The sequence below is a fragment of the Zonotrichia albicollis genome, chromosome 6 (assembly GCF_047830755.1).
Source record: "Zonotrichia albicollis isolate bZonAlb1 chromosome 6, bZonAlb1.hap1, whole genome shotgun sequence".
Classification (NCBI taxonomy): domain Eukaryota; kingdom Metazoa; phylum Chordata; class Aves; order Passeriformes; family Passerellidae; genus Zonotrichia; species Zonotrichia albicollis.
The window spans coordinates 32,533,834-32,561,326 of record NC_133824.1 but is presented as its reverse complement, the minus strand read 5'-3'; the positions used below and the strand labels follow the sequence as shown (position 1 = coordinate 32,561,326).

At 43.1% G+C, this 27,493-nt stretch overlaps 1 protein-coding gene across 26 annotated transcripts in view; it reads right to left on the bottom strand.

Annotated features, from left to right (window-relative positions):
• The window catches only part of MADD (MAP kinase activating death domain), a 69,164-nt gene extending 42,770 nt beyond the window's left edge, over positions 1 to 26,394 (bottom strand). For 15 of the 26 annotated variants that reach the window (XM_074543085.1, XM_074543088.1, XM_074543111.1 and 12 more), the window contains exons 1-10: positions 26,235 to 26,394; positions 12,378 to 12,569; positions 9,276 to 9,890; positions 5,782 to 6,085; positions 5,291 to 5,422; positions 3,935 to 4,048; positions 3,178 to 3,258; positions 1,962 to 2,018; positions 1,043 to 1,221; positions 220 to 455 (exon numbers count right to left, since the gene is read on the bottom strand). In XM_074543085.1, the coding sequence (XP_074399186.1) occupies positions 220 to 455; positions 1,043 to 1,221; positions 1,962 to 2,018; positions 3,178 to 3,258; positions 3,935 to 4,048; positions 5,291 to 5,422; positions 5,782 to 6,085; positions 9,276 to 9,890; positions 12,378 to 12,439 (1,780 nt within the window). In that variant the 5' untranslated portion in view covers positions 12,440 to 12,569; positions 26,235 to 26,394. Of the gene's footprint in view, positions 1 to 219; positions 456 to 1,042; positions 1,222 to 1,961; positions 2,019 to 3,177; positions 3,259 to 3,934; positions 4,049 to 5,290; positions 5,423 to 5,781; positions 6,086 to 9,275; positions 9,891 to 12,377; positions 12,570 to 18,183; positions 18,207 to 26,179; positions 26,204 to 26,234 lie in introns of those variants that run through there. The other 11 variants (XM_074543091.1, XM_074543097.1, XM_074543100.1 and 8 more) reach the window with 3 other exon arrangements.
• Between the last annotated feature and the right edge of the window lie 1,099 nt (positions 26,395 to 27,493).

Here is a 27,493-nt window from a genome sequence, read left to right as displayed (position 1 = left end):
TAAAATTAATTGGAGGAGCAGCTCACCAATAGCAGAGCTAACCTGGGAGAAACACATGAGGCCATACATAAAAAGAGAAAAATATTCCTTGAACTAGATTCCTCCCCCCACCCCGCCAGCAGGACTAATATGGTATAAAATTAAATCCTTCCCTAGAATGTCTGGTTTTTAAGCTCCTGCATTACATCCAAGTGCAGGAAAGGCAAGACCAACACTTACTGTTATGAATTCTTTGGAAAGCATAATTAGTAGGGTTGAGCGACCATTCTCCAAAATATTCTACTGCCTGTGTTCTGGAAAGCTTATCTGCAAAAGGTGTTTGCTTGGGCCTAGAGGCAAGAAAAGAATTTGCCTGGAAGGCTACCACTGGTCGTGGGAAGAGGCGAAGAGTGCGAGTATGCATTTGGAAACCTTGCAAAACATTTGGTGAGTTGAAGAATCTCACCATAGCAACCCTAAAAAGAAACACAGAACAATACATTAGATAAAAACACAGAGTAGAACGAAAAAAGAATAAAGAGAGCCCTTAAAAGGTATGCCATAGACAATGTTTCAAACCTTTGAAGAATGATAACCTAACTCTTCTTAGAAAACAGCTGTCTTGCAAAAAATAAAAGAAAAATTCATACAAACCAAAACCACTTTGTTCTAATTCACCTTCTTAACACAAACACTCAGTGAAGGATATCATTCTTGTTTCTACTAGCTGAGGTAACAACTAAGTCCCCAGGTTTTTTTTCCTGTAGTTAAGGTTTGTGATTTAAGCTGAGGATCCAATATCAGACTGCAAATCCAGGTTAAGTGGATGATCTATAGGAAAATGCAAGAAGCAAAACACCCTCACCTCAAGATACATCTATTACCTGCATGAACATAACTGTGTGAGATAAAGACTGTAATTACTGCTCTTTTTCCCCACAGGATGTCAAGGAGAATCTGGAATAGTACCTGGCAGATACTGTTTCATCCACGGAAATGTTTATGCTGCCCTCAAGTGCAAACTTTTATGAAGACTCAATGCCACCTTCCTGTTAAGCCTCACCTGGTAGCCACATCAACAGAGTCCACATCATTTCCATAGATCAAAGGGTTGAATTCTGTGGAGGGAGTAGACTGCAAATCATTCTGTGGTCTTCCCAGCAGCAGAGGCACCTCCTGCCCCTCATGAAACTTCTCTAGATTAAGAATTGGCTGAGTATTCAGGCTCATGCTGGCCAGGGCCTATTGAAGGACATTATGCACACATTCAGCAAGAACAGTTATTTAAGGAACAAATGATAAGAGCTACCCTGCCCTCTAGGCAATTGCAACAATTATGCATGCTCCATTAATTCCTCTTAAACCACCTCCACGCTGAGTCAACAAGCATCTCCAGCCCCTCCTTTGTGCTGATTGTCAAAATGATCTCCTCAATGCTGGAACAGTCCTGGAGTCAGTCAAGGAGTAGCACAGAATTCAGCTTTGCTAGATCATTCATGACATGAAAGCAGATAGTTCTAACTGGACTACTAGTAGTATGGCACTGCTTAACTCTACTGCTTGTAGAGTTATTTCCATGTGTAATTTGAATACATCTTGGGAATTAGAGGCCTTGAAACTTGCCCTTAAAGGTGGCTATTCAACCAGTAATTTGATATTCCAGGAAAACGTGGAGACACCTCTACACAAACACCTGCTTTATCCCTGAAAACCTCCACTTTCCATGGAATGAAGCCTTCATCTGTCCATAAAGATACCACTTCAACCCTCAGAAAATCTTCAAGGAGCAGCACAAACGGAGAATCAGTTCTGGACACCCAGACCTATCCAAAATCTTCCTCATTTTTCCCATTTGCCACTGAGGCTTCATCTTTTCACTTAAAAAATATATATATATAAAACCAAAACAAACAAACCAAAAAAAAACTCTAAAGGAAAAGGGTAAAATGGAAAATTGAGGGGAAAAGAATAAAATAAAGAACCTTGTTGTCAGGAGTGAGCAGCTGTTTCTGAGTGATTGCAGTCATGCTAACCAGACACTGGAGGCAAGATGGAAGATCATATGATAACACCACAGCAGCCCATCAGAGCCAAGACGAACACATGACCACAGAGAAACAGATGGAAGGAAAAAATATATCTATTACTACCAAATATCACAAATGAGAGGAAAACGAAACGGACCACAAAATAGACACATCTTGGGAAAGAGGTATAACTGCCCCACCCCCAAACATTCATATCTGGTCACTTTGAAACAGGCAAGCCTGTTGTCCTTAATGATGCAGCTAAGAACTTTCTACAGCAGTTCAAAAGCACATATCCTGGAATTCATTTATTGACTCTAACAACCAAAGGCACACAGAAGTGTTAACCTTAACAATGTGGGCCACAATTTGTCTGCTTTTTACCTGCAGCACTCCTTTGCCAATGACAAAACCTTAATAACAATGTCCATAGCAATACGCAGGGAATGTAAGCTGAATCTGGGTGAACACCGAGAATTTTAAATATATCTTCAAAAAAATTGCAATCTGTTCTTCTGATACTTGAGTTTACCTTTGCACTAGTGAGGAAGTTTTACTAAATAGTGCCTGAAATTGCAAGGGGGTGAGGCAGCAGTGGGGGGGAGGTTGATCTAACAAAACTCCAGGCAATACATCACTTCCATCTGTGCTGACAGCAGGTACAGGGATATCAGAGAGGTTAGACACTTTGCTCTCCTGGTCTATGAGGAAAGAGAAAGAGCAAACCTCATCACATTAGTAGCACACTTTACCTTCAGATACTGCATGCAGCGTGCATAAGGAAAACAGAAATAAAGAGATAAAACCTGCTTGACACGATCAGCCAGGATGACCCAAGCTGATTAATGGCTTAGCAGGACCTGAGAGGAGAGACTGACACTTCACACACAGATCTGTGAATGGAGGGGAAACAAAGATGATCATAGCTTGATGGATCAAGTCAGAGTTTAAAGCCTACATGGCAAACGTAAAGGAGGGATCTGGAACTTTCTGCATCGACTGGAAACAAGTTTGCCTTAAACAACAAATAAGAAACCACCTGTTGTGTACAGGGACATTTCAGCTTTACATTCACTGACTTGCATTCTTATTCACTCTAGCAGAAGACTAGGCAACACTACATATGCTACATTCTGCTGCATCTGAGTCCTTTCACCAAAGTGCACAGTACCTGTTTCAGATGCTTTTTCAGCTCTGAAGCTTCAGGTTCTGGCAGTGCTGGCAAAGATTCTGCATTTGTGGGAACAATTACCTGGAATTAAGCACAACAACAGACTAAAAATTCCCCAGTTGTAGTAATTTCCAAAACAGAATCCCCAGAATCTCCAGCACTCCAGACACCGAGGAATAAAAGACACAAAAGTAAAATAAGAAATAAAAAACTTCACAGTCTCAGACAGACACCTGCTCTTCACTTCTTTAAGGTTGTTATTGTTTACAATATAATAAACAATGAAGTTACTTTATCATTTACCACAAAAACAAGAAATTTGAATCAACCCACACTTTCCATCAATTTGATGATGTTATTCACGTTTTCCTTAAATTAGCCTTGCTCATACCCTGGTAGAAAATGAGATACATAGCCCCACTTGAACCATGACAGCCTGTGGGAAGGTTCTTAACAGATTGGGTTTCTTAAGTAGGGCTATAAGCCAGTCTGACAATTAGCCAAGAAGAAAGTTCTATCATTTGCTTGAGGATTCACCTACTAATGATAAAGCCAGGTCAATTACTGAAAAAGGATGCCTAATGCAAAAGAGATGGATGGGGACCTTGAGACACAGCAAGGAACAGAATCCTGAAGTTTAAGATGGGAGTGGCAAAGGCAGACTGAGGCCAGGCATTACTGAATTCTCAGTGGGTACACTGGTGACAGTGCACAGCTCCTGGAAACAAAGCCAAAACTTCTTATGTGTGCCACTTACCCTATTGGTATCCAGGTCAATAAGCCATACATCATCAGGCATTTTAAAATCCAGTTTGTAAAGGAAGAAACTTGCTGGAACACCGATGATATAAGGTGTAGGGGCTAGAAGCAACTGAGAAAGACAGACTTTACTAAGGACAAAATCTGCACTTGATATCACCATGTTCTTCCCAAATATTTATTTATTGACTACAGTATGTTTATAGCAGAGTAGACAGCAGAAAATGCATTGATAAATAAGTAATTAATACCATACAATGGAAGCATTTAAAAAAGAAAGAAAAAGAAAAAAAAAAGAATAAAAGCTTCTACTCAGCAAGGCTCAATTTTCATCTAGGAGAAAACACATTTCCATCTCCCATGTTTCATGTCCCACTGCCACCCAGGACATAATGTACATGGCTACACAGCTCTTTGCAAACAGCTTGCTGTGTCTATCATGGTCCAAAAAAGAAAAATGTTTAGAGTAAGAGCCTAAGTTGAAAAGCAGGAAGTCATGGATGAACATCCTCAGCTCAAACTGAGTCTGTGCCACTGTAAATAGGCACATACAAGGACTTTACCCTTATGCTCGTAGTGGTAGTTTGGTTTCAAAATAATAACATCTCTAAGAAGTACAAGATAGACACATTTTTTTCAAATGTATGTGGAAAACTTATGGGCAAATTCAGGTTGCTTCTGGCAAGGTAATAAACAGAGGAAAAAGGTTTAAATCAACTAGGCACATAGCAGTTTGAGACCAGTGGCTTGGGAGGCTAATTTATTCTTTTAATCTAGAACTGTTGGTTCCCTCCAAGGAGTGGCACAAGAACAAATCTACAGCATCAGTTGCATGATAGCACTGAAGTAGTAAGATGGCTTGAATTCTATCTTTCCAAGCAGAATAATGAGCTCCTGCAAAGAACTGACTATCGGCAAAACCCAAGGTCCCAGCTGAAGCTAAACAACACTTCATATTTCTGAGATTGCAGGCAATAGTTCCTGAACTCTGAATTAAAGAGCCCTCAAGCATCCTTAAATATTACTCTGGACCCTCCTCAACAAATTTTAATACTCAGTTTAGAGGGGGAAGGGGGTAAATATCATAATAATATTGTCGATCTATGGTTGTTCAGTTCATTGTTTGTGAATTACTGCTTTGAATCATTTTATTCACTGAGTGTGCTCTGAAGATATCCTACATAAATGGTGTTACCTGTGGTTTAAATAGTCACACTCAAGCAATGCTCTTTGCAAGGCAGACTTTGATACAATCTCTGAAAAGATGGTGAATGAAAAAAGGACTACAACTATAACAATTTTAGACATCACAGAAACATCTTTTGTGAAAGACCAATAAAGGAAAAATATGTACCTGTTCTGCAGAGGCCATGCAGGTGGGAAGCAAAGGGATCACTGGGAACATGTACTCCAGTGGGTAGATCATGGCCACAAAGGCCATCACAGACATTGAAAGTGCATTATAATCTCGGGACTGCAATACAACCTGCAACCAAAGAAACTCCCCTTAGCACTGCAGCAACCATTCACTTCTAATACTCCCCTCAGGTGTATACAAAGATCACAGATTTTGGGATCTGCACAGACTGAAATTCAATGGCTGTACACTGGTAACCCTCCACTAATCTGTCTGAAAACAAGCTTTGGGTGTTTTTATGAGTGGGAACAGAACTTTTCAAAACAGGAACCTCAGAAGGAGCTATTTATTCCCCTCATCCTCCACAGACAAAATTCACTCCAGACAGTGCAGAGAGACAGCTGTTCTACAAATCCAGCCTACCCTGGTTTTGAAGAGGGCAGAACTTCCTACATACTTATCAAAGATGAATGATCTTCCCTTCTTACCTTGTGCTCCAGAAGGATGCAGGTCAGCACCTGCAGGCAGGCATCCACTCCCAATAACTCCAAAGGCAGATGCAATGGAAAATCCACCAGAGTGAAGCGGGATGGATCAGGAAGAGCAAAGGTCAAAGCTGGCTGCAGCTCGTGGGGCAAGACTTCCACGTCCACCCGCTTCTGGCCAGCAACGGGCATGGGGGAGCGCAGCAGGCGGTATATCCAAGCCTCAATCTCCCGCAGGTCGTGAAGCAAGGCGCTGGACTTCTCCTCCACCAGCAGGGAGCCTGTGAAAATCCGCCACATCGTGTCCCTGCACAGGGAGAACGCCATGGTTAACACTCCAAGAACTTCACTTGACAGCCATTCTGCAAGGTTCTTCCAGAGAAAGGGGAGATCCACCAAGGATTAAAAGAGGCAACTGACAAACCTTTGATCACACAAAGGAATGGAAGATAGGCATTCATACCGACACAACCCACAATGTGAGGAAGAATAAATCTTTCTGTGGCAGGAATCAAGGATGTCACTTCATGTTGTGGTGTGTTGCAATGTCCTGTTTTAAACTTCCGGGTCCCTTCCCAGGTGTGCCTATGCCTCTCTCCCTGCCCCCTCGCCCCCTTGCTGAGTGAGCCCTGTCAATCAGGTTTAACATTCCAGCAAGGCGTCGTGTGGTTGGTCCCTCAGGCCTGGGGGACATTGGATAGATGTCCCTAGTCCCTTGAGACCCTGCCCCTTTCACCTGGTTGGTAGCTCACCTGTCCCCTCCCCTTCCCCTGTCCCGGAGCTTAAAAGGTTAATGAGACCATGCGGCCTGCATTCTGTTGGCAGCAGTTGCCCCGGTTCAGACCTCTGTAACCATGGAATAAACATCTGGCAACCCTCCAGCGGAATCCTCTCCTTCTTCTCTTCACCATCGCCAGAAGCTCTCTCTCCTGAGGTAAACGGAGTTCCTGACAAGCCTGGACTTGCACCAGTGCCCTGCTGCAATCTGCAACAGCCAAGGTATCTCTGGGGTAAAACACCACAGAAGCCACCTTTGGCTCAGCAGCGAGGGTCACACTGACCCAGGCACAATCTAACTGGTTATATTGGGATTCATATTCCAATAACTTCAGACTTCATTCACGCGTTTAAAGGATTCAGTCAGGTCCAGATCTCTGAAGAACTCTCATCACCCTCACGCTTGAAATTCAGCAGGCACACAGGACACTCTCCTATCTCATTCAGAACTGTAGCACACTGACTGCAGGACTCTGCTTCTAGCAGTCTACAAACCTTTGCAAGAATAGGAATTAAACCTGAGATAATAAAAATATGCCACATCCAAGATCTCCCAGATGTTTTAGCATGATAAAATACCCTTCATTATTCGGTTCTAAATTGCAATGTATCATTCTTAAGAGCTGAATAACCCATGGGAAAAATTGATTTATTTCAACAAAATGTCTGAAAGCTGTGTAGAAAACATTTAGGCACCTTAGCAAAACAAGCAGCAAGTTCTCCACACCCTAAGCTGGCAATCTGCAAGCCTGCAGCTCACAGACAGGCTGGCAAAAAGCATGTACAGCATTGCTCATGGCCTTCAGAGCTTCACAACTCAAACTGGGTCTGACAAGGGACACAGAGTCTTGTCCACTTCAGCCCTTTACCCTGTAGCAGTGAGAATGTATTCATTCTCCAAATAACTGCAGCCTGAAAAATATCTTAAGTTACTGGAACAGATCCCCAAGAAAGCTAAGGGTTCAAATTGGAGGTTCTATCTTACAGTTCACAACTTAAAAAAAAAAAAAAAAAAAAAACTAAAAGGAAAAAAGATTATAACACTGGAGGCTTCACAGAGACAGAATAATTAGAGAAATTTGGATGGCTCAAAATAAGGGCAATTTGAGATTACACTGAGTACATGATACACCTCTCAGGAACTGTGATGCTTCTCATCCTCCACTCTTCCTTCAGCTACTTGTCATGCATAAGACATTAGGCTGCTAAGAGGTGTGCTCCACTTTTGCCAGCTGTAAGGGTTCAGTTTCACCTTTATTCTGCCACCACTTCAAAACTATTCTACTTTTCCAGGTCACCACTAGAAAACCACATGGTAATTCAAATCTGCTGCTTTACTTTTCCCAGAGATGTATGCTCAGTATTCTGTCTCTTGCTATCCTCATCTATCACTTAATTATTCTCTTTAAGAATCTTTAAGAATTATGCCAAATAAGAGCAAAGTTTTCAAATACCACATGTCATTCAAACACCAAATTGAGGAAAATCATGAAATTCAGTGGGGTGTTTTTTCCTCAATAATTATCAGGCTAAACCAAGTGACAAAACAGCATTCCTTAACACTTACTTCCATTGGGGGGAAGTTTTGCTCTGACAAAATAATTTATTCTCCATCAGTGGATTCAAGTGCTAAATCTGCTAATGCAGTCATACTAGCCCAGAATAGTCCCCTAGAACTATTCCAGGGCAGTAGCCCAAGAAGTAGGCCACTGCTCTATAAATGGGACACACCATTTCATGCAAAATGTAAAGAGTGTATAAAGATAAAAATTATAATAATTATAATCCTGTCATTTTTTGCTTTTGACAAGTTTAATTTTGAGTGTACCAAGCTACTTAATTCACATTATGTACTATCTCACAGTCCTGCCTCTCAAACTGTTGAAGATAATCCCCTACTTCTCCAGAGATTAATTTCATACTTTTTCTATTCAGTTAGCACATTGGAGAGGAAAACACCATCCTGGAACTAAGGTGTCAGGCACAGTAGCACAGATGCACATCCTTGGCTGAAATACATAAAGAATTGTCCCTTCCATACCCTACAGTGCAACAGCTTCTGTTACATACTCAACACTACAGCAGCAAATACATTACAATTCCTACATGACATTAAACATACACCACGTTCCTGTCAATTTGCTGCTACCAACAACCATTCCCATGTTTCCTAGACAACTACTTTGTTTTCTACCTCTCCTCCCACTCTCCTTCAAATATTGTACTTTGACCTATTTCAGCTGATCCTGCTTCTCTAGTCTTTTCGCTCCCACGCTGAAGTTCAGACTGTTTCATAAGCTTGTTAAGCACATTTTCATAATTTCCCTCCTGCCCCAAGTAGAAATTCTCTCTGTTATTTTCTTGGCTGCTTCTAACTTCCCAGAAAATCAGTCCTGACATACACTGCCACAGAGCTTAAATGCCAAAGCAACAGTAGCAGCATAAGCACTCAGCTTCAGTCCTCAGAAGGGTAGTGCCTCCTTAGGTGCATCAAAAATTAAAATCATACCAGATTACAGAATCAGAGAGAGAAGTTTTAAAAAAATTGTTATAAAAATTTCCTTTTCCTACCGTGAACCTGGGTTAAAACAGTGAAAAAAGCCAACCCTTGGTGTTTGGCTGCTTCTGCAACCACATCTGGAGCCACAATTTATTGTGCAAATAAATTGCAGCACTGAACACAAACAGTAGGAGGAAAAAGTTCTTCCCTCTCAACATACCTCTGCACCCCACGCGGAATCCCCAACTTCTTGCCCAACAGTCTCTCACTACAGCAGTCCACGAGTCTCTTGAGGGTGTACAGACACTCCCGGAAGGTGGAAAAGAAGGGATAATGGCTAAGGATGCACAGCGAAGTCAGAGTGCTGTTCCGAGAGCGATGGCTGCCTTTGGCCAGGCGCTTGCTGCGCGGGGATCGGTTCACGTCGGGGGTAGACTCCGCGCTGGGGGCCTGCAGCGAAGAGCCGCTCTCTGAACTCTCGGTGCCCGCTTCCTCCTGGGGCGCTGACGCATCCCCAGCTTTAGCGACCTTCTGTCCCTCTCGAGCTCGATGTCCCCCCGTGCCCTCTCCCTTCTCTTTGGGGACTCGCTTCTGGAAGGAGCGGTAGAAGTTGACGCAGATGCCATAGCGGGTGACGCCCGTGTCCTTGTCCGTGAGGGTGAACACGAAGGACGTGTCGTCGCGGAAGCTCATGCGCCTCTGCCGCACGCTCAGGCATCCTTCGGGCTGGCAGAAGAACACGACGTCGGGCGGGAGGGGAAAGTCGGCGTGGTCCTCCAGAGGGTAACGCCGCAGCAGCTCAGGGGTCTGAGCGACGCTGTCGCTGCTCGGGTGCCTACAAAAGAAGCGAACAAAAAACCACATACATAGCTGACCAGTAACAAATATTTTTGCAAACTTCCTGCTAATGTGCCAAGAGCCTGTGGACTCAACTTCATCTTTGCTCCCTCTCTTCCCTACTGTCCATGGAAAGTAGCTTCTCAGTCATGCACTGCAAAGCTCCTCACTAGCACAAGGCAGAAAGGTTCAGTAAAGAAGTTTAAGTCCATACAGTCATTAGCAAGGAGCCAGTTCAAATCTGATTAGGAAAAGGCCTTCCAGGAATATGTTGTTCCCAGGAGAACACTGCATTGTCATGTTGCTCTGACTTTGATTTTCAAAATTAATTGAACTGCACAGGTCTCTGGGCAACATTTCAGTAGGAAACACATTGTCCCTTCACAAATACACAGTCAGAGGAAAAGCTCCTAGATTTCAGCCATTATGAACAAGATGAAAAATTAAATGAGAAATCAGTATCAATTCCTAACTGGGAAAGCAAGAATTTACAAGGAAAGAACTCAGATCAACAGTGGAGGGATAGGGACCTCATCCTAAAACCACTTTCATTAAAAGTTCTAGCAACCACACAAACATATGCGTTTGATTTTCAGAGTGGGATTGAAAGTGTAATTTATATAAAAACTGCATGGTAATATGCACAGCTATTTACCACTGTGACTCACTATCTTTGGACTACAAATCACCACAGAAACATGAAGACAAAAAGGCAAAACTGTTGTTTCCTAATTTTCCACTAGATTCTTTCAAGATATTATGCCTTTGCCTATTTCAAAATACAAATGACACTTGCTTTTCTCATATAAGAGATGTGAAAAAATTCAAACAAGTAGTAATAGAATGCTCACAATTTACAAAAGAAAATCACTGGTGTAAATAGCTCTGCTGACTAACTCTTCCAAACTAATGTTTTATTTAAAACAAGTAAATATGCTTTCATAATAAAACTGGTAACAAGATTTATACTGCCTGTAAAGTTAGATACTGAAATACTGTATGAAAAAAAGAGAAACACTAAAATACTTTTATATGTTAATGGACACAACTAATGCATGATCTGCTGAAAAAGAAATGTCAAATAATGCTGCTACTATTTAGAGAGTCTATTTGGCAGCAAATGGTCCAAAAAATGACATCAACAACGTACGAGTGCATGTATCACCACTCTGTGCCTTTGATGTAATATCAGCTACAAGGACAGAGTTTTCTCAGACACTGGGAAAGTTTGAACCCAACAGTTCCAAAAAGTATTGTTGTTTGTGCACAGTGGATAACAAGATGTAACAGTAAAGGCCACATGAGCTCCTAAGGGCTTTGTAGGAGAGGCTGTTTCAGTCAGCTCCATCCTTCATCACAAGCATTTGCCAAAGTGCCAAACAAGACAGCAGCAGCAGCCTAACAGCATGGGCTGACAAAAAGCAAGAGAACTGTAGGAGTCCAGAAGCGATAGTAGCAAATTTCTAAGTGAGAACATCAGACACTACAAGCTTCACTGGAGGAGGCAGCTAACATTTCTCCCTCCTCTTCCTAGTTGGTGACATACAGAAAATTTGGTTGTTTTTCTACAGACAGAAGTATTTAACCATTATAGTATTCGGTCTGTAAAATGCAAAAATAAAATAACTATTAGTCAGGATTACATAATTTCCTCCACTCAGCCTATTAAAACATTACATTCAAAGTATTCTGAAAAGAAAGCAAGAGATACAGCAACAGGCTGATGCACATGAACCACTGATATTTAGAAATGAAAGCAAAACAGACTTTAGGATACATCCATTACATAGAATTTGCAGAAGGCTGCTGCATAAACTTTGAATAAGGAAAAAATAACATTTATTGAGTATCTCTATATTTGACAAACAGAACACATCAATCCTGCGTTTCATATGTGCTTTAAGTAAATATGCATAACATTTTATCTATTAATAAGACTTTAAAACAAGAAAGCATTCATGTCATTCCTGTGAGGATAAATAAGTATTACAGGGAAAAACAGCCAAGTAAAGCAAGTTTCAGATTTTTTTTTAACTGAGTTTATAGACTACATTTCAAAAGCTAGAAAAGTAGTATTATTCTACTACTAGCACATTACTAGTAATAAAAGTAGTAGAAAACTTGTATTTTACTTGTCTTTAGCTTTCAGTGTTTTCAATTTGTGAATCCCTCTGTCCTGATGCCAGTAGAAGCAAAGTTCAGACACAACAACTACCAGAGAGTGATAGTTAAATTAGCTTTTCTTAGTCACCCTCTGCAGACCCTTGAAAAGAAGTCTAAAGACCACAAGTTAAAAAATTCTGACTTCACTAGTGTCTTTCAAGAAGTGCCCTGGCTCAAGTAGGTGCTCCCCTTAGGGGAGCATTCTGCACACATTTCAGACAGCAATTCCTGAGCATCAGGAAGGTTTCATCAGTGGATGCAAGGCTATTTATCCCCACTCTACTGCCCAAGCAAAAGCTCTGCTGAGACTGTTTCACATTACCTGGCTCCAATGATCACAAGATAGTCAAGTAGCCGAGAGCAGATTTTCTTTTTCTGCACCATTGTGCTCAATGCCCCTCCCTATGTCATCTCAAGGAATTCCTGTTCATTGATCCAGTGGTCAGCTATCCCATCAGCCGTGATCGCTGCCTTGGGGAACAGAATCTGCTTGGAACAGTCTGCCAAGTCCAATCTAGAACCAAGAAAAGCAAGAGTGTCAAAAGCACAACCAGGAATACCCAAGACATACAAGCAACTTCATGACCTTAATTATATTCCCAAAAAGCCTCCACGTTCGGCGCAGTCATGGTCATCCACAGCCTCGGTCTTCATGAGTATAAAAACACAGCCATGTGCCCACAAAAGCAGAGAGATGAAAAACACACAAAAAAGTACAAGAGTATCTCCAGAATAAATGGTTGGAGTCAATCATCTTAGAGGTCTTTTCCAAGGTAAATGATGCTATGATTCTGTTCTAAGGGAGAACACAGACCAACAAAGCTGCCTCCCACTGCCAAGGAGCTACTCATTACATGGTTTGTGTGTTGCTTAGGCAAATCCATAAGATCTTGAGAGTGCTTGGGAAAGGAGCTTCAACTGGCAAGACTGAAGGAAAAAAACCCCACAACCTGAGCTTTAGCTGTGGGATAAACAGAACAACTAAAGAAGGCGCAACACCAGAAATCCAATTTGATAAAATGCATCCCACCATCCCAAACCTGCAAATGGCTGTCAGCAGGAATGATCTCCACAATTCCCAAAGACTGTGATCTCTAACACCTTTTCTGTGCAGATACAGAACTGCAGTTCTACAGAATTGCAGTTTACAATAGCAAAAGTGCATCTTGTAAAGCATACTGGGTTTTTCACTTACTTCATTCAGTTCCATTTATCTTGTTTAACTTCACTCCTTACTCCTGATACCCAATGCCTCCTGCAGCAAATTTCTCTGAGTACTTTATGATAGAAACATCTTCTTGGTAAAACTGAGATTATAGTGCAGCATTACTACTTGTCAATAATTATGCTTAATAGATATCCAGAAAATAATTCTTTCCAAACCCACCATTCCTAGTTCACAGAATTCAGGAAAGAACAGGGAGAAAAAAAAAGTTTTAAAAAGGAATATAGTTCCACATTACAGTGTTCCCTACAGTGTTTGAAACCAACCTGAAAACAGAAACTTCATGAAATTGAAAGGTCTCAGAAACTCAAAAAATCAGAGATGCTCAGAGTATTCTAGAAGTTTACTAAGTATTCCAATGGATTTTTTAATAAGAGCTATTTTACATTAAAAACTTAATTGATTGCTTTCTGGGACATATTCAGAATAAGGTTTCCATTTCAGTTCATGTTTACATTCTAAGGCAGGATGCAAACATATCACATACACAGCAGAGAAATTTTATTCATTAGCCCTCAAACAGCAGCAAGAATACAAAAACATTACAACAGTAAGAACAAAAAAGCACATATGCAATTTATAAAAAAGGAAAATCATACTAGTCAGTAGGTACTATTAAAGGAGTAATAAACTGAAAGAAACTTAAAGCCTCACACATAAAAAATATCACATTTTGTGAAACTGTGGCATGTTTTTAGTAGATCCTCAACTACAGTTACTGTAGAATCCTAAGTAAGAGCAGTATGAATTATCTTCTCTGAGCAGCAATATTGTTGTAAATTATCTTCTCTGAACAACAGAGAAAATACAGACACAGGAAGCAAAGTGTCTGTTTCTACATTTTAATGATATTACTGAAAACACTGTAGAATCTGTCCTGGAAAAGTTCTTGATCCTTGATATTCTGCAAATATCTTGGCACAGAAAAACTTAAGAGGAACAATATGAAGTTGGGATATCAAGTGGTCCTTTTTGTCTCCATTTTGAAGAACTACTTTATCTGTTTTCTTTCCAAATGGCTTTCCCCAGAACTCTTTAAAGAACAAACTGCTCAGTCACAGACAGGGGCATACCTAGAAGTGAAACTTTGAGGAAATTCTGCTACTTAGTGGTAATCAAAGATGTTTTTCCTCAAAAACAGAGGCTACCCAACCCCTCAGTGAAGGTGGAGAAAATACACTGCATTTGTCTTATGACTGCAATTCCCTACACATGTCCCACAGCTCTGCAAAGAAGTTAGCAAGGTATGCATTATGAAGGTCTTAGAAATCATGAAATTTCAAGAATATCTGAGCAGACAAGTACAAGGAATATATGCAGGGCTTACAATATCCCTGGAATGGTTGAAGCTACAAGCCACTGACATCAAACACCGAAGTTTCTTTCAATTTTTTTGAAAAATATCTGAGCACTTTTTGATTTTCACTTTCTATTTAAACACAAGTACCAGGGAGACCAGACTGATGCAGATGTGCCAGGGCTTCCAGAGCCACCTTCACTGATTTACTATACTTAACAACACAACAGTTACAATCAGACATAAGAAGACAAAGGCTTTTTTGGGAAGATGATTTATTGTTGGATTGGAGCAAGAGGTAGAAGAATTAGAACCAAGTGTAGGGTTTTTGCCTTCCTCTATTCAATCTCTGGCTTCTTCAGAGATCTAGCAATGGCTGATGACAGCACTTAGAGGAGTACTGCACCAGCATTTGTTGGAACTCATCTTCCTACTCCTGCTTGGAATCAGACACCACAGATGATGATCTGTGTAAGGCAACACAAACAGGCATCCCATCCCTGCCTCCCCCTCCCTATCTGGCAAAAGCTTCCTTTCAGGCCAGTATTGTTCTGTTCCCTGTGCTGGCAGAAGAGTGTGTGCAGCTACAGGGCAAAACACACTGTGGAGCTGATACAGACTAAACCTAACAGCCCCCCCCCCTTCTTCTCCCTCCCTGCTTTTGTTTTTAGAAAGTTTTTTTTTTTTTTTTACTTCGTTCACCAAGTGACCCCACAACTGCTTGTGCAGGCACAAAGAAAAGGTAGGAGAAAGTAGTTGAGGGAATCTGGAAGACTTGACTGAACACAGGTGATCACAGAACCACAGACAGCACCTCTACAGGCAATACAGAGGTAAAATAGTTTCTTTCTAAGAGATTTCCTATCATCCTTCCAATCATCCAATAGATTTTAGAGACTAAGTACATTAGGACAGAAATAGATCAAACAACCAAGAGATACTTCATTTTTCCTCTTTCATGTTGGAATTTGGACCTGAACCAAGAAATTATCTTGACTCTAAGATGGTTGATATGTCAAAACCTCTTCTCTCTCCCAAACTGCTTTAACTTTACATTGCTTTCTCTGAAAAGGTCTTGTGCAGTGTCTTTTCTCTTTGCAAACATATTGGAACCAGCCTTTTGAAGGCCAAATCCTCAAGCAGCACTTGAGACTTCCCGTTATTTCATCTCTAGAAAACAAGAAAAATAGAGAAGGGAAGGCCCACCACAGAAAAATACTCATACACAGAAAAATAAAATGTTGTCTCGGACAACACCAAAACCGAAATAAGCACTTCTATGGATGGTGAACGGGTTGGTGAGAACTAACACTACCCACCCACTGTAGCAGCTGTCAGCAATACTCACCAGTAAAAGCTGGCACTGTAGCCTAGGCACAAAGACAAAAAGCAAGAACCAGCACAAAACCACGGCTTACCAGTAACCACGACATGAAAAAAGTGTGCAAAAAAACAAACACTTCTATTATTGGCATTACTCTGCATTTAAAAATTCCCCAAACACCCACATTTTAGGTTGCAGCACAACTTCTTAGAGGACAATCTGCATGGTATTCTGCAATTTAAAGTCCTCCCAGAAATAAAAGCCTATATAAACAAACACACACTCATGAAAAGCATCACAGCACACAATGGATAGGGCAGCATGAAAGAACCACAGCAGACTTTCTACCAATTTAGAGTCATCTAAACTGTGTCAGAGCCATGCCCTGGCTGTGTCAGAGCCATGCCCTGCATTAGTCCCAAGCTGAGTTGGGACTAATGAGTTGTGCAGTTATCCTATTTCATCTATCCCTTGGAGCCCTCAATCTTTGTTAGGAGTCTTCTTATTAGAGACACAAATCTAGAGGAACAAAGCAATTTAGTCTAAGAATAACTTTGATAACAAACTGTTAACTGAGCCAGTGTCACTGTATGGGGTCTGGCTGAGATGGAGGTCATTTTCCCCTCAGCAGCCCTCCCAGTGATGTGCTGTGCACTGGTAACTGGAAGGATGCTGACAACACATCTGTGTTTTGGCTATGGCTGAGCAGTGCTGGCACAGCATCAAGGCTGCCTCCCCAACATCTTCCCCCCAGCAGTGCTGGGGAGTATGCAAAGTCTTGGGAGGGGGGGGACATAGCCAGGACTGCTGACTCCAACTGACCAGAGGGATATCCCATATCACATCTGCTCAGGAAAAACCTAAGAGAGAGGAGAAGGGCAGAGAACCCATTATTTAAAACATTTATAATCTGGAGCAACCACTAAGCCTACTGAAGCTCTGCTTCCCAGGAAATGGATGGACAGCACTTGCTTCTGAAAAGTGGATAATAAAATTTCTTGGGCTTCTTTGCTTCCATGAATGCAATCTTTGCTTTATTAAACTGCCTTTACTTTTGCCCACAAGGTTTTTTCCATCTTATTTTCTTCCCCCTGTTCTGCTGAGGAGGGGTGTGATAGAGTGGCTTGGTGGACAAGTGGCATCCAGCCAAGGACAACTCCCCACACTCACCTGCAGCTGTTTTCCTCACACAGAGGGCTCCCAGCTTTGATGGGCCAGGCTTACACTGACCTGCATGACACCTGGCAGGTATTTACACCATTGCTTGCAAAAATGGTATGAAGACAACAGATTCATTTCCAACAGGAAGGTGCTAAGCCCTGCTTTCCTTACAATTCTTCCACGCTGTAAGATGGGACCAGAAAGGCTTCTCCTTTTATTACCTCCAGTTTTTACCTGGTAAAAGGATCATACTGCACACATCACCAGTGCATGGATATCTTTAGAATATAAATCAGAATCATACAATTCAATCTGCACGCTGACTGAATAATGAGCACACGGAACATTAATGTGAAAGAGAAAAAAGAGGAAATTGTGAAAGAGACAGAACAAATTATAGGACAGAAGCCACATAAATTACGGTTCACTGAAATTTCACCTTGGGAAAAACCAGATTTCTAGTCATGCCCAAAAAGAACTAAATTTTTTGTTTCCTTGGAACATCCTGAATTTCTATTTACTCTCAGCCAAGACAGCCTGTACTGAGTTCAGCTCTAATAGCCACTATGCTGACCTTAGTGCATTGTTTTCTGTGAACCCAAGGCTCACCAATTGAACTAAACTGAGCATCGAAACAAACACAGACAGGGCCAGGAGTTTCAATGCCCACCTTTGGACTGATTTATGTTTCTTTTTCTCACATCACACACCTTAACCTATCTGCTAAGCTATGAGAAATAGGTGTGAGTACCTCAGGACCAGCCAACCTCACCTCTGTGGGCAGGAACTCCACTCACTGCTGAACTGGAAACAACATGGTTTGAAGCCCAGTGTGAACTGTCAATGGTAGCTATGTCTTTAGACATTTTAATAATCTTTATGGAATCTTTACCACTGAAATTCTGGTTACTTCTTCTTCCAAGTGTGTTTCAAATGATGCCAGACATTATCTCTGGTATAGCACATGCTATTTTTGCTTGTACTAAACTTTTAAAAAAGCAGACAGGCAGTATTCATACTACAGTGTTTCTGCTAACACAAGAAACAGACAACAGCAGAGATGAGAACACTTCCCTTTCTCCAGAATCTGACAGAACATGGAACAATTTCTAAAATCTGACCTGGATGGACTTGCTATACTGGTGCAGCTGCTTTGTGTGTTACCATGCACCTTGGCAAGGCAGCAGGGCATGCCAAAACTGTGACTCCTAACAAGATACTTGCACTCTGGAGGAAAAAAAAAAAAAAAAAAGAAAGAAAAAGAGCATTTTCAAAGAATTGCAAGCATACCTAAACAAACAGTGACATATTTATCTAGCATGGCTAACCTATAACATAGGTGTGATTCTGGAAAATGCCATGGGGATAGCTCCAAGCATAAGAAATCACCCAGTAGAGAACAGGACTGCAGGCAAATTCTAAAAGCATCTGCCCTGGAGCACATGCATCACTTCAATCACTAAGAGTTGCTTACAGATAAAACAGCAGATGCAACCCAACTATTTCCACTTTTCATCTATCAATAAATCTTGAGGGAAAGGACAGAACAAACCAGATAAAACAAAATTAAAGAATGAATGGGGAAAACAGGTTTTGGCAATACAAGAAGACTTATTTTGAAGGCCTTCTCAATAATTATAATAAATAAAAGATTTCTTCCTTTTCTACTAGGTAATATTATCTCTTTGCCTTCTGAAAACAGAACTGACACAGTCAAGCATCTTTAGCTTCCACATTAGTTGTCAAGAGCAAAATGGAAGTAGCATGGGCAGGGGTGCTGACAGATAGACTGAAAATGACCAGAACTGCTCCACAAACACAAGTATCATGGCACACAGATGGGAACCTTTCCGCAGTACCACGGAGTGAAGCTGGACTGATTCAGGTTCCTGGTTGCTATAGTGACAGATTTCCCCGTCCTTGCCATATGTCAGCCCTATGTTGCTTCCTCTCTCCTCCCTGCTTCAGCCAAAAGCTTGGCTAAAGCAGCCTGCTGTACATGCAAGATCACACAGTCACCACACATGCACACGCTGTGAGAACAGCCCCACAGATAATCTGATTCAGATCAATCACCATAGCAACCCAATCTTTTAGTCCCTAGATTTCAGCCTGTCGGGTATATTTATAGAGCAACTGCAGCGCTCCACCCCCTCTGCTCCGCCAGCACAGCTCCCAGCACTGCCCACGCTACCAGCAAGCTTCACCCAGACACACGGACTGCCTGGGGTCAGCGCTGAAACAGAGCCCTCCTGGCACCTGCAGGCCCAGGCCAGGAGACAGCACAGTATCTGCAGCGTGCTAAACACCCCCCAGCCCACGAGCTTGCCACAGCCACGAGTACTACAAATGTCAGGAGGCGTTCTTGCCCACAGAAAGCTGAGTTACCAACCACAGCTGACAAAATCCGCTTACCCAGGCACCCCCAGGATGCTTCCACAAACACGCAGTGCAGGCACAGAAAGAACATGCACAGTGTGCTAACACAAGCACACAATCCTAACAGGAACTTGCAGGCAGCAGCAAAGGAGAGGTTCCAGCAGCACCTGCCCCACAGAGCCACAACCGCACCCACAGGTAGTGCCTGAAAGCCGTGAAGAAAAATCATGACCAGGGCTTGAATGAGCAACAAGAGATAAGCATGTGAGGAAGAACGGTATGCAAATACTGCTATCCATTTTATTCCATTACACTCTTGGGGAAAACCATCAACAGTAACCTAATGCAGGAAAAGCACACTCTTTTATAGCACTCTGCTTCCTAACAGGAAGGAGATGACAGATTTAAGCCTCAGCCACAGGACATTTCACACGCTTCAATTTAGGTTAAATACCTTATTCTCCTCCCCTCCTTTACTTTACTGTATGAAACATCTCTCTCATGATCCTTCCGGGGCAGGATCATTGTGCAGGGCACCACTCTCTAGAGTATCAAAGAACAAATTGTGGCATAAAAACCCTCTCCCAATCTGGCCAGTTCTCCTGCTCTACACTGTTTGAATTTAAATTCATCTCTTACTCAAAAATCATCTCCAGAGATTTGCATGAGAGAACACTAACACAAGGCCAACTCTTTTGGAGTCTGTCCTTTTTTGCTCCCCTTGTGAAACATCACAATCACAAAATACAAGAGCCTTCTCGTTTTCTCTACGTCATCAGCTTTTCGCTGATCCTCAAATCTGCACTTAAATATTTTGCAAGGAGGAGTGGGAGGAAGGAAGGGCAAACCAAAGCCCACACAATGCCCCCGAGCCCAATTAGCCTCACACCACCTGCAACCACTACAGCATTACATTCTTTTCCAAACCAGAAGTGCTTTTGGTGTGAGCTTTGAGTTGAGAAACGCTGGTGCTGCTTCTGGTGGAGCCCAGACCCCAGCACCCACAAGATGCTTCCATTCCCAGCCCTCTGCTGGGAATTTGAGCAGTACACCACAGTTCCCATAATGCAGGCACCAGAGGGTTTTTTCCAAAAACCAAATAGTGTAAATGTACAGCCATAAAAAAATTAACAAGAAAACAACAAAGCATGTGACATTTGAGAGAAGTGCTGGATGCAGCTGCAACTGCTAAATTATTCAGTGCTTTCCCTTGCCACGGCACCTCCCCCAGCCACAGTGAGCAGCTCTGGGCCAGCAGACATCACTCATGGCATCACCACCACCAGATACAGATGCAGGCACATTCAACTCTTTCCTGGAAATCGGTCATACAGACAAACAGGATCCCAATAATAAATTACAGCCATTTGTAAGACAGAGGAGGGGGAATGATCACAAGCAGTGTGGAAACACTGAAACATTGTTCAGGATAATGTGAACCAGAAAATAAAGTACTTTAAATAATCCAGTCATTTGGCTGTTGTTAGCACCTCAGAACCCAGAGCCCCACATTTGTTTTGCCTTGTGTATTAGAAGCACTCAGCCTGTGTCCCCACGTGTGCCACCTGCTTGTTATTCCTTCCCTCTACACACCTTCCCCTACTCTTCATCAACACTGTGGGAGACCAGAAATTCCTACTCTCAAACTGACCCTACTATTAATTTTGGTGATTAATCATCGTACCAGCTGGTCAAAACTGAAAGGAAATAAAAGAGACAAGCCCATTTTGTCTCTACTAGAGCTCTGGGGTGTGAGAAGCGTGCGTTTGGCAGACTCACCCACACGTAAACACTGGGGGAAGCAAGCTGAGAGTGAAGAAGAGACAGGAACCGCCTCAAGCAGCTGTTGGAGCTGCAAACGACACAGCAAGGGCTCCCCAGAGGTCCCTCCAGACACTGGAGGGGCAGTCACCACAGCAAAGGAGGGAGGGAAAACACCGCCCTGCTGGCCATCTCTTAAGACTACTCAATAAGAGAGAGGGCAGAAAGCAGGCGGCCTGAGAACAGAAGCGGCTCCAGCAGAGCCGTTTAACTGCTGACCGAGAGCAAACAGACACGGCTGCAGAGCTGCTCCGCGTCCGCGGCTGCAGCACATTTCAGTGGGTACTGGTTTTGATTCTTAATTATCTGTATCACAAAAAGCACTCCTCTCCTCCTGCTAGCCGATGACGGGGAAACAGGCAGAGGCACAACTCCTCATCTCCTGTCACCAGGGCTTTCCAGAGCAAGGACGAGATACCCAGGCAAGAAGAGACCCAGGAAAGCTGGGGTCAAAGCTACAGGCAAGAAGGCGACCAAAAGTTTTACACTGACATTGGCAAGTTCAGTCAGAATATAATGGGAAGCAGGACACAACCAGGGCACTGATCTTGCAGATGTGACAAAGTAACAGGATATGAAATAAAAGGCTGCTCTGCTCAAAAGATAACACACGGTTCCTGGAGGTCATCAGATAACAAATTTGACAGTAACGTATCTCTGTCCATTGCACAAAGAAGGAAATGTTAATTCCCTGATTGTCACAACTGTTTAGAGATTAGTTACAAACAAAACAAAAAGGCGATATCTGACAAATATTACCAGGTATATCAAAGGCAACATGATGACCAGCTCTGTTTCGGGGAGTGCTGCTGCTTTGAAATAATGAAGGCAGTAGAAGAAACAGAAAACCATAAAACCTCGTTCCTTGCTGCTACTCTGATGCATTATTTCTCACAGCAACCCAGAAGCACAAGGCTCTCATTTAACTGCATTGTCTGGGATCACAGCAGGAGAACTGCCTCAGCTTAGGTAATTTAGGCATATGTAAGCAGCACTTCTTATTTCTAAATCCCTGCTAGGGTCCTGCTAGCAGCAGTGATCTAAAGTGAACACATCCTCTCACAATTGAGTGGTTTCTGGGCACAACCTCCCCATCTGGGAGCTCCCCAGTGTAAAGATACTTCAGAGCTCCTGGTAGTACATGGGTCACTTCTTCAGTTTGCTTGGTTTGGGGTTTCAGCTCATTATTCTAGTTCCAAGACAGAAATCGGGAGCATGTTTGTCAATATTCAACAGTAACTCCCATGTTGTTTTGACAGGTTTAAGGAGATCCAGTGACAGAGAATCTAGCTGCTCTAAAATTCTTTTCCAGCTCCAACAACAGAGCAAAGACCAGCCAAATTATACAGGTTCAGCCACAGAGAATTGTGTACTGCTCACTGCCACAGAGAACTCTGTACTGCTCACAGAGAGTAGCAGTAGATTGATGGAAGTTCTTCATAGCTCTCACAGTAGAGAAAGAAAAGCAGCAAAGCATTATGTCTTCAAAAGAAATATCACAATTATTCCACAGATTAACAGATAATCCCACTAAAATACATTCCTTTTTAAGTGATGCTTCATGATGTTCATTTTTATTTCACTCTGTTTCTTATTAGGTCACTGACAATTCTTTCACTTCACAAAAATTCATAGCTTGAGGTAGATGAAAGCTCTTTAAACTGGGGACATGATATTAATCTTGCATATCAAACTCTTTCATTCCTTTTTAGTAAATCCTTTCCTCATTGCCACAAATCCCTAATCAGAAGCTGCATCTGTACTTTTTACCAGTGCACTAAATAACTGCCTGGAAATTTAATGCAGTATATCTTAAATGCAGGCACAACAGGGCCAAAGGACATGGCAGGAATTCATCTGGGTTGTAACATATGCATTGCCTGTCTCCAATTCCTTCCTAATGGAAAGTAAGTGAACCATTCACCTCTGTACTAAGTTTTAACATAAAAGTATCAATTACCATCTTGTGAGTATGATGGCAAATCCAGTTTAAAAATGACAGTGTGAAATGACAGGGAAGTATTTTACTCCATTTGTTATCTAAATGTTATACTAAATTTATTTGTTATACTAAATCTCTACCAATCCCCACCCCCACTCCCCCCCCCAAAAAAAGAAAGCCATTCTTCTAACAAATGTATCTGGAAAGGAGTATCAGAGAAAATCTACTAGCTGGAATGCTGGAAATTAGAAACCTTGAAGAAATTTATTCTCTTAGAATTTAGCAGTACTTGAGACTTTCTAATTTAATACTCAAAGTTTTTATAAATATTTGGTTTTGCAACTGACTCACCACAAAAGATATTAAATAGACCAGACTGAACATCTTGACAGAAGTATGCCTAGTATATCCTGTCTATACAGAACCTGAGTATTTGATATGGCTTGAGAGGGGAAAAGCTATAAATTATGAGCCTCTATGCCCCTGAGCCCAAGGCAGATAAAATCAAAGCAAACACTAATTTAATTCAGGAAGATAATATGAACAAGTGTTCTAGTAAGGCCTGAAATGCACTGATGCTTCCACCATTTCTACTGAACCATCAGTCCTGATGCTCTAAAACCTAAAAAGCTACTTTGGCTAGGTAGGCAAGGATCACTGTTAAAAATCCTCAAAACTTTTACTCCCCTGACCCCCAAATCCTTCTAAAACAGACAGAAGTTGGACTCAGTACTCTGAGGCACATGATGTGGCCCTTGGGGATGCTCCTGTGAAGGGTCAGGAGCTGGATTCAATGATCCTTGTGGGTCCCTTCCAGCTCAGCACATTCTGTGATTCATTGCATACATGCCCTGCTTGCTTTCAAAGGAGTTACAGAATGGTACCATGGTTGAAGAAGAGGGTTGAAGAAGAGGTTTGCCCTCTAGTATATATTTATGTTTTTCCATGAAAACTTTAAACTAGAAGCCTTTTTTTTTCTTTTTTTTCTTTTTTTTTCGCTAATTTCCACGCAGCATTTGGTTCACCATCTTTCAGCTCTGGCACATAACACACATCCTAGAACTATGTCTTGGCCATTTTATGCATTTTGTGTAGACAACACTCTTTCAAGGAGGATACTGTTTTCCTTTTTTGCCCATCAAGTAAGCTTAGAATTGTTTTAAAAGCAGTAACCTGGAAAGCCATGCAGTAGGACTCTGAAGCTTACAGCTTGAAACCTCTTAATTTGGTAAGAACACAGGAGTCCAGACTTGTGATACAACTGCAGCACCACTGGACAGGGAGCTACAAGATCTTTTAGTGAGGACAAGGCTACATTACTGTCCAAACAAAAGCATTCTAGAGACTTGCTGATGAGTTTGCATTTTGTTAAACACACAGTAAGATACTTAACGAGTGTGCCTTTAATTACAGTGTCTATTAAACTGTGTTCAAAAGCTGTGCATTTTCTAACAATACAACAGTAAGGCAAAAATAGTATTTTATAGATGGAATGATCTATCAGTTCAGTGTTACATAACATGCTGTGAGGGAATGGCCAGATTAGATCCTGTAAAAACTGCATTTTAGCTGTGTTGGATGTGAAGTGCTCTCTTGGATGTGTCAGGATTGCAGCTTTTCATTAGTGCTGAACACAGCAAGTGCATCTTGTGCCCAATCCAAAACAGCTGCCTAGGTCCAAGCAGCATAAAGTCCAAAAATAGAGACACTTCCCAAACAACCTATATTTGGATGACTTTGGTTTGATTATGTGACCCTCAAGACACCACAATAAATCTTTCCTTCTCTTCCTTGTGTCTACAAGTAGCATCCTTTTTGCAGATGAGCAATGGTGCAAGGAGCACAGCAAGGACACTGAGAGCACACCAACAGAAATGCTGGCCCGGAGTCACACTGGACACACAGAAAATGGCTGGCTTGGAAATGGAGGGCACAACACATTGCCAGATCACAGTTCTGCCCCATCTCCATGGGGCTGCAAATTTATCATGTATCTTATTTTGCATATGACTGTAAACGGTGTGGTATATGGAGGAGTTTAGTGGGGAAAGAGAGAGAAGAAAGACGAGAAACAAATCCGTTTCCTTCAAAGCTTATCATTTCTTGAAACACCTCTTTATCGTGACTCCACACAAACAGTGACACAGACCAAGCTTTCTTCCCCTCCTCCACCTGACAATAAAAGCGAGCAACACAACAAGGTGGTGACACCCATTTCTGAGGGGAAAATGTTTTTGATTTATAGTCGACTTCACATGAAATTGCCCAGTACAAAGTGGATTTTCTATTCTATTGTCTTGCAGAGTAACAGGATCTGCTGTTTACAAACCAAGGAGTAAAAGCGCCTTTCCAGTCACATTACCGCAGCAACCCCTTCACACGGCTGCACGCCTCACCTTTTCCAAGGGGTTCTGTCCACCCTGAGCCGCCCTCTCCCTTCCCTCAGCATCCCGTCCGCTTTCCCCCGGCAGGGAGCGAGAAAAAGCCTCCGGGTGGCCGGGACCGAGGGCGCCGGCCCCGCGCCCACAGCCCCGCCGGCGGCAGAGCCCCCTGCCCGCCGGCCACGCCGCTATTCCCACAGCGGCCCGGTCCCGCCTGGAAACCCGCGGCGAGCTCGCAGGGGCTGCTGCCGACAGCGCCGGCTGAGCCCGCGGCCGCAGCGGGACACCGCGGCCCCGCCCGCCACCGGCGCCCGGCACGATGGAGCCGAACCCGGCCGGCCCCGCTCCGGGCAGCGGCGGGACACGATCCCTGTCCGCCGCCGGCCGTGACCTTGCGGAAGGGCTCGCCGCTCTCGAGCATCACCACCGTGCCCGGTCGGGCGGCTGCGGCAGCGCTCGGGGCGAGCGGGGGGGTCCCGCCGCCAGCTGTCCCGGTGCGGGTCACCGCAGGCAGAGCTACCGGCCGCGCTCCGCGCTCCCCGACCCACACGTAGGGTCGGTGGGGTAGGCTCCGCTTGCGCCATGTGCACGCACCCGGCCGCCTGCGGCACCGGCACCGGGCCCCGCCCGGCCGGCTCGCTCCGCTCACCTGCGCCGCCGCCGCCACCGCCGCTCTACGCCGCCCGCCCAGTTCCGCATCGAGCGCCGGCGGCGGCGCGCGCCACAGCCGGAGCAGGGGAGCAGCGGGGGCGGGCGGAGCGAACCACTCGCGGCGGGGGCGGGGGGAGCCGTCCCGTCAGCCGCCCGCAGGGGGCGCTGCAGCTGCGGAGGGGCAGGCGGGATGGCGGCGGCATTGGAGGCGGGCTGTCAGGAAGCGTGGAGCGGCGCAGCTCTTCTGCGCAGGCTGCGTCGAGAGAACCGGGAACGCTTCAGCCGCTTGAAGCGTCGAATTGGTGCTTTCAGACCTCGTCCTGGCGAGCAGCAGCTGAAGCCTCGCAGCAGAGCCCGGCTCCAGACGGACAAGAACACGCTGCCTTCCGGCAAGGAGACACAGTACCCTGTACTTTCACCCTCTGTATTGAGCTACGTACTTCCTGATTTGCTAGTAGCTTCATAAGATTACAAGATTATTTGGTTATTAAAAACTTGAGATAAAGCTTTTTTTAACTCCTTCCAAGCTCCTAAAAACTAGTATGCTGCTCAAACAAATCCATTTATTAACAAAACCAAAACTACTAAAATAAACCCAAAATGCAACCAAAAGCACCACAAGCAACCCACAATTTTTATACATCGAGAGTGCAAAATGGAGAAACACTGTTTGATATTTGTCATCTATACTTTGCCCACTGTAGAGGATTTGGGTTTTCAGAAATAACTTTCCTCCCTCCCCATTGATCTGAATTCATCGTGAGCAGATACAGATGTTGAATAAGGGTACAGCCAACCAGGAACACTTCCCAGGATTATAATTCAAACACCCCAAGATTTCTCCAGCAACCAAATCAGCAAAATTAATATGAAATAGATCAGGCATAGAGCCTTAGAGCAGCAGGATTGAATGTCAGGCTGAGATAGCATTTTGTAAACATAAAAGTACAAAGGGTCACCAATCCCACAGATGGTTCTTCCCCCACACTTGCTTACTTGAGCTCGACAGGCTAACTTGCAAGGCTTCTAAAAGACAAAAACAAAGGTTCTGTACTGATTTGCACTTTCCAAAAAAGTGATAATGTTAAGATGTAAAGAAGAAGATTGTATTTGACTACATGATAATGAAAAGTGTGCTGGTTTGGGCTGGAAGAGTTAATTTTCTTCACAGTGATTGTGTTTTGGATTTGTGCTGGGCACAGGGTTGAGATTACAGAGATGTTTTTGTTATTGCTGAGCAGGGCTCACACAGACCAA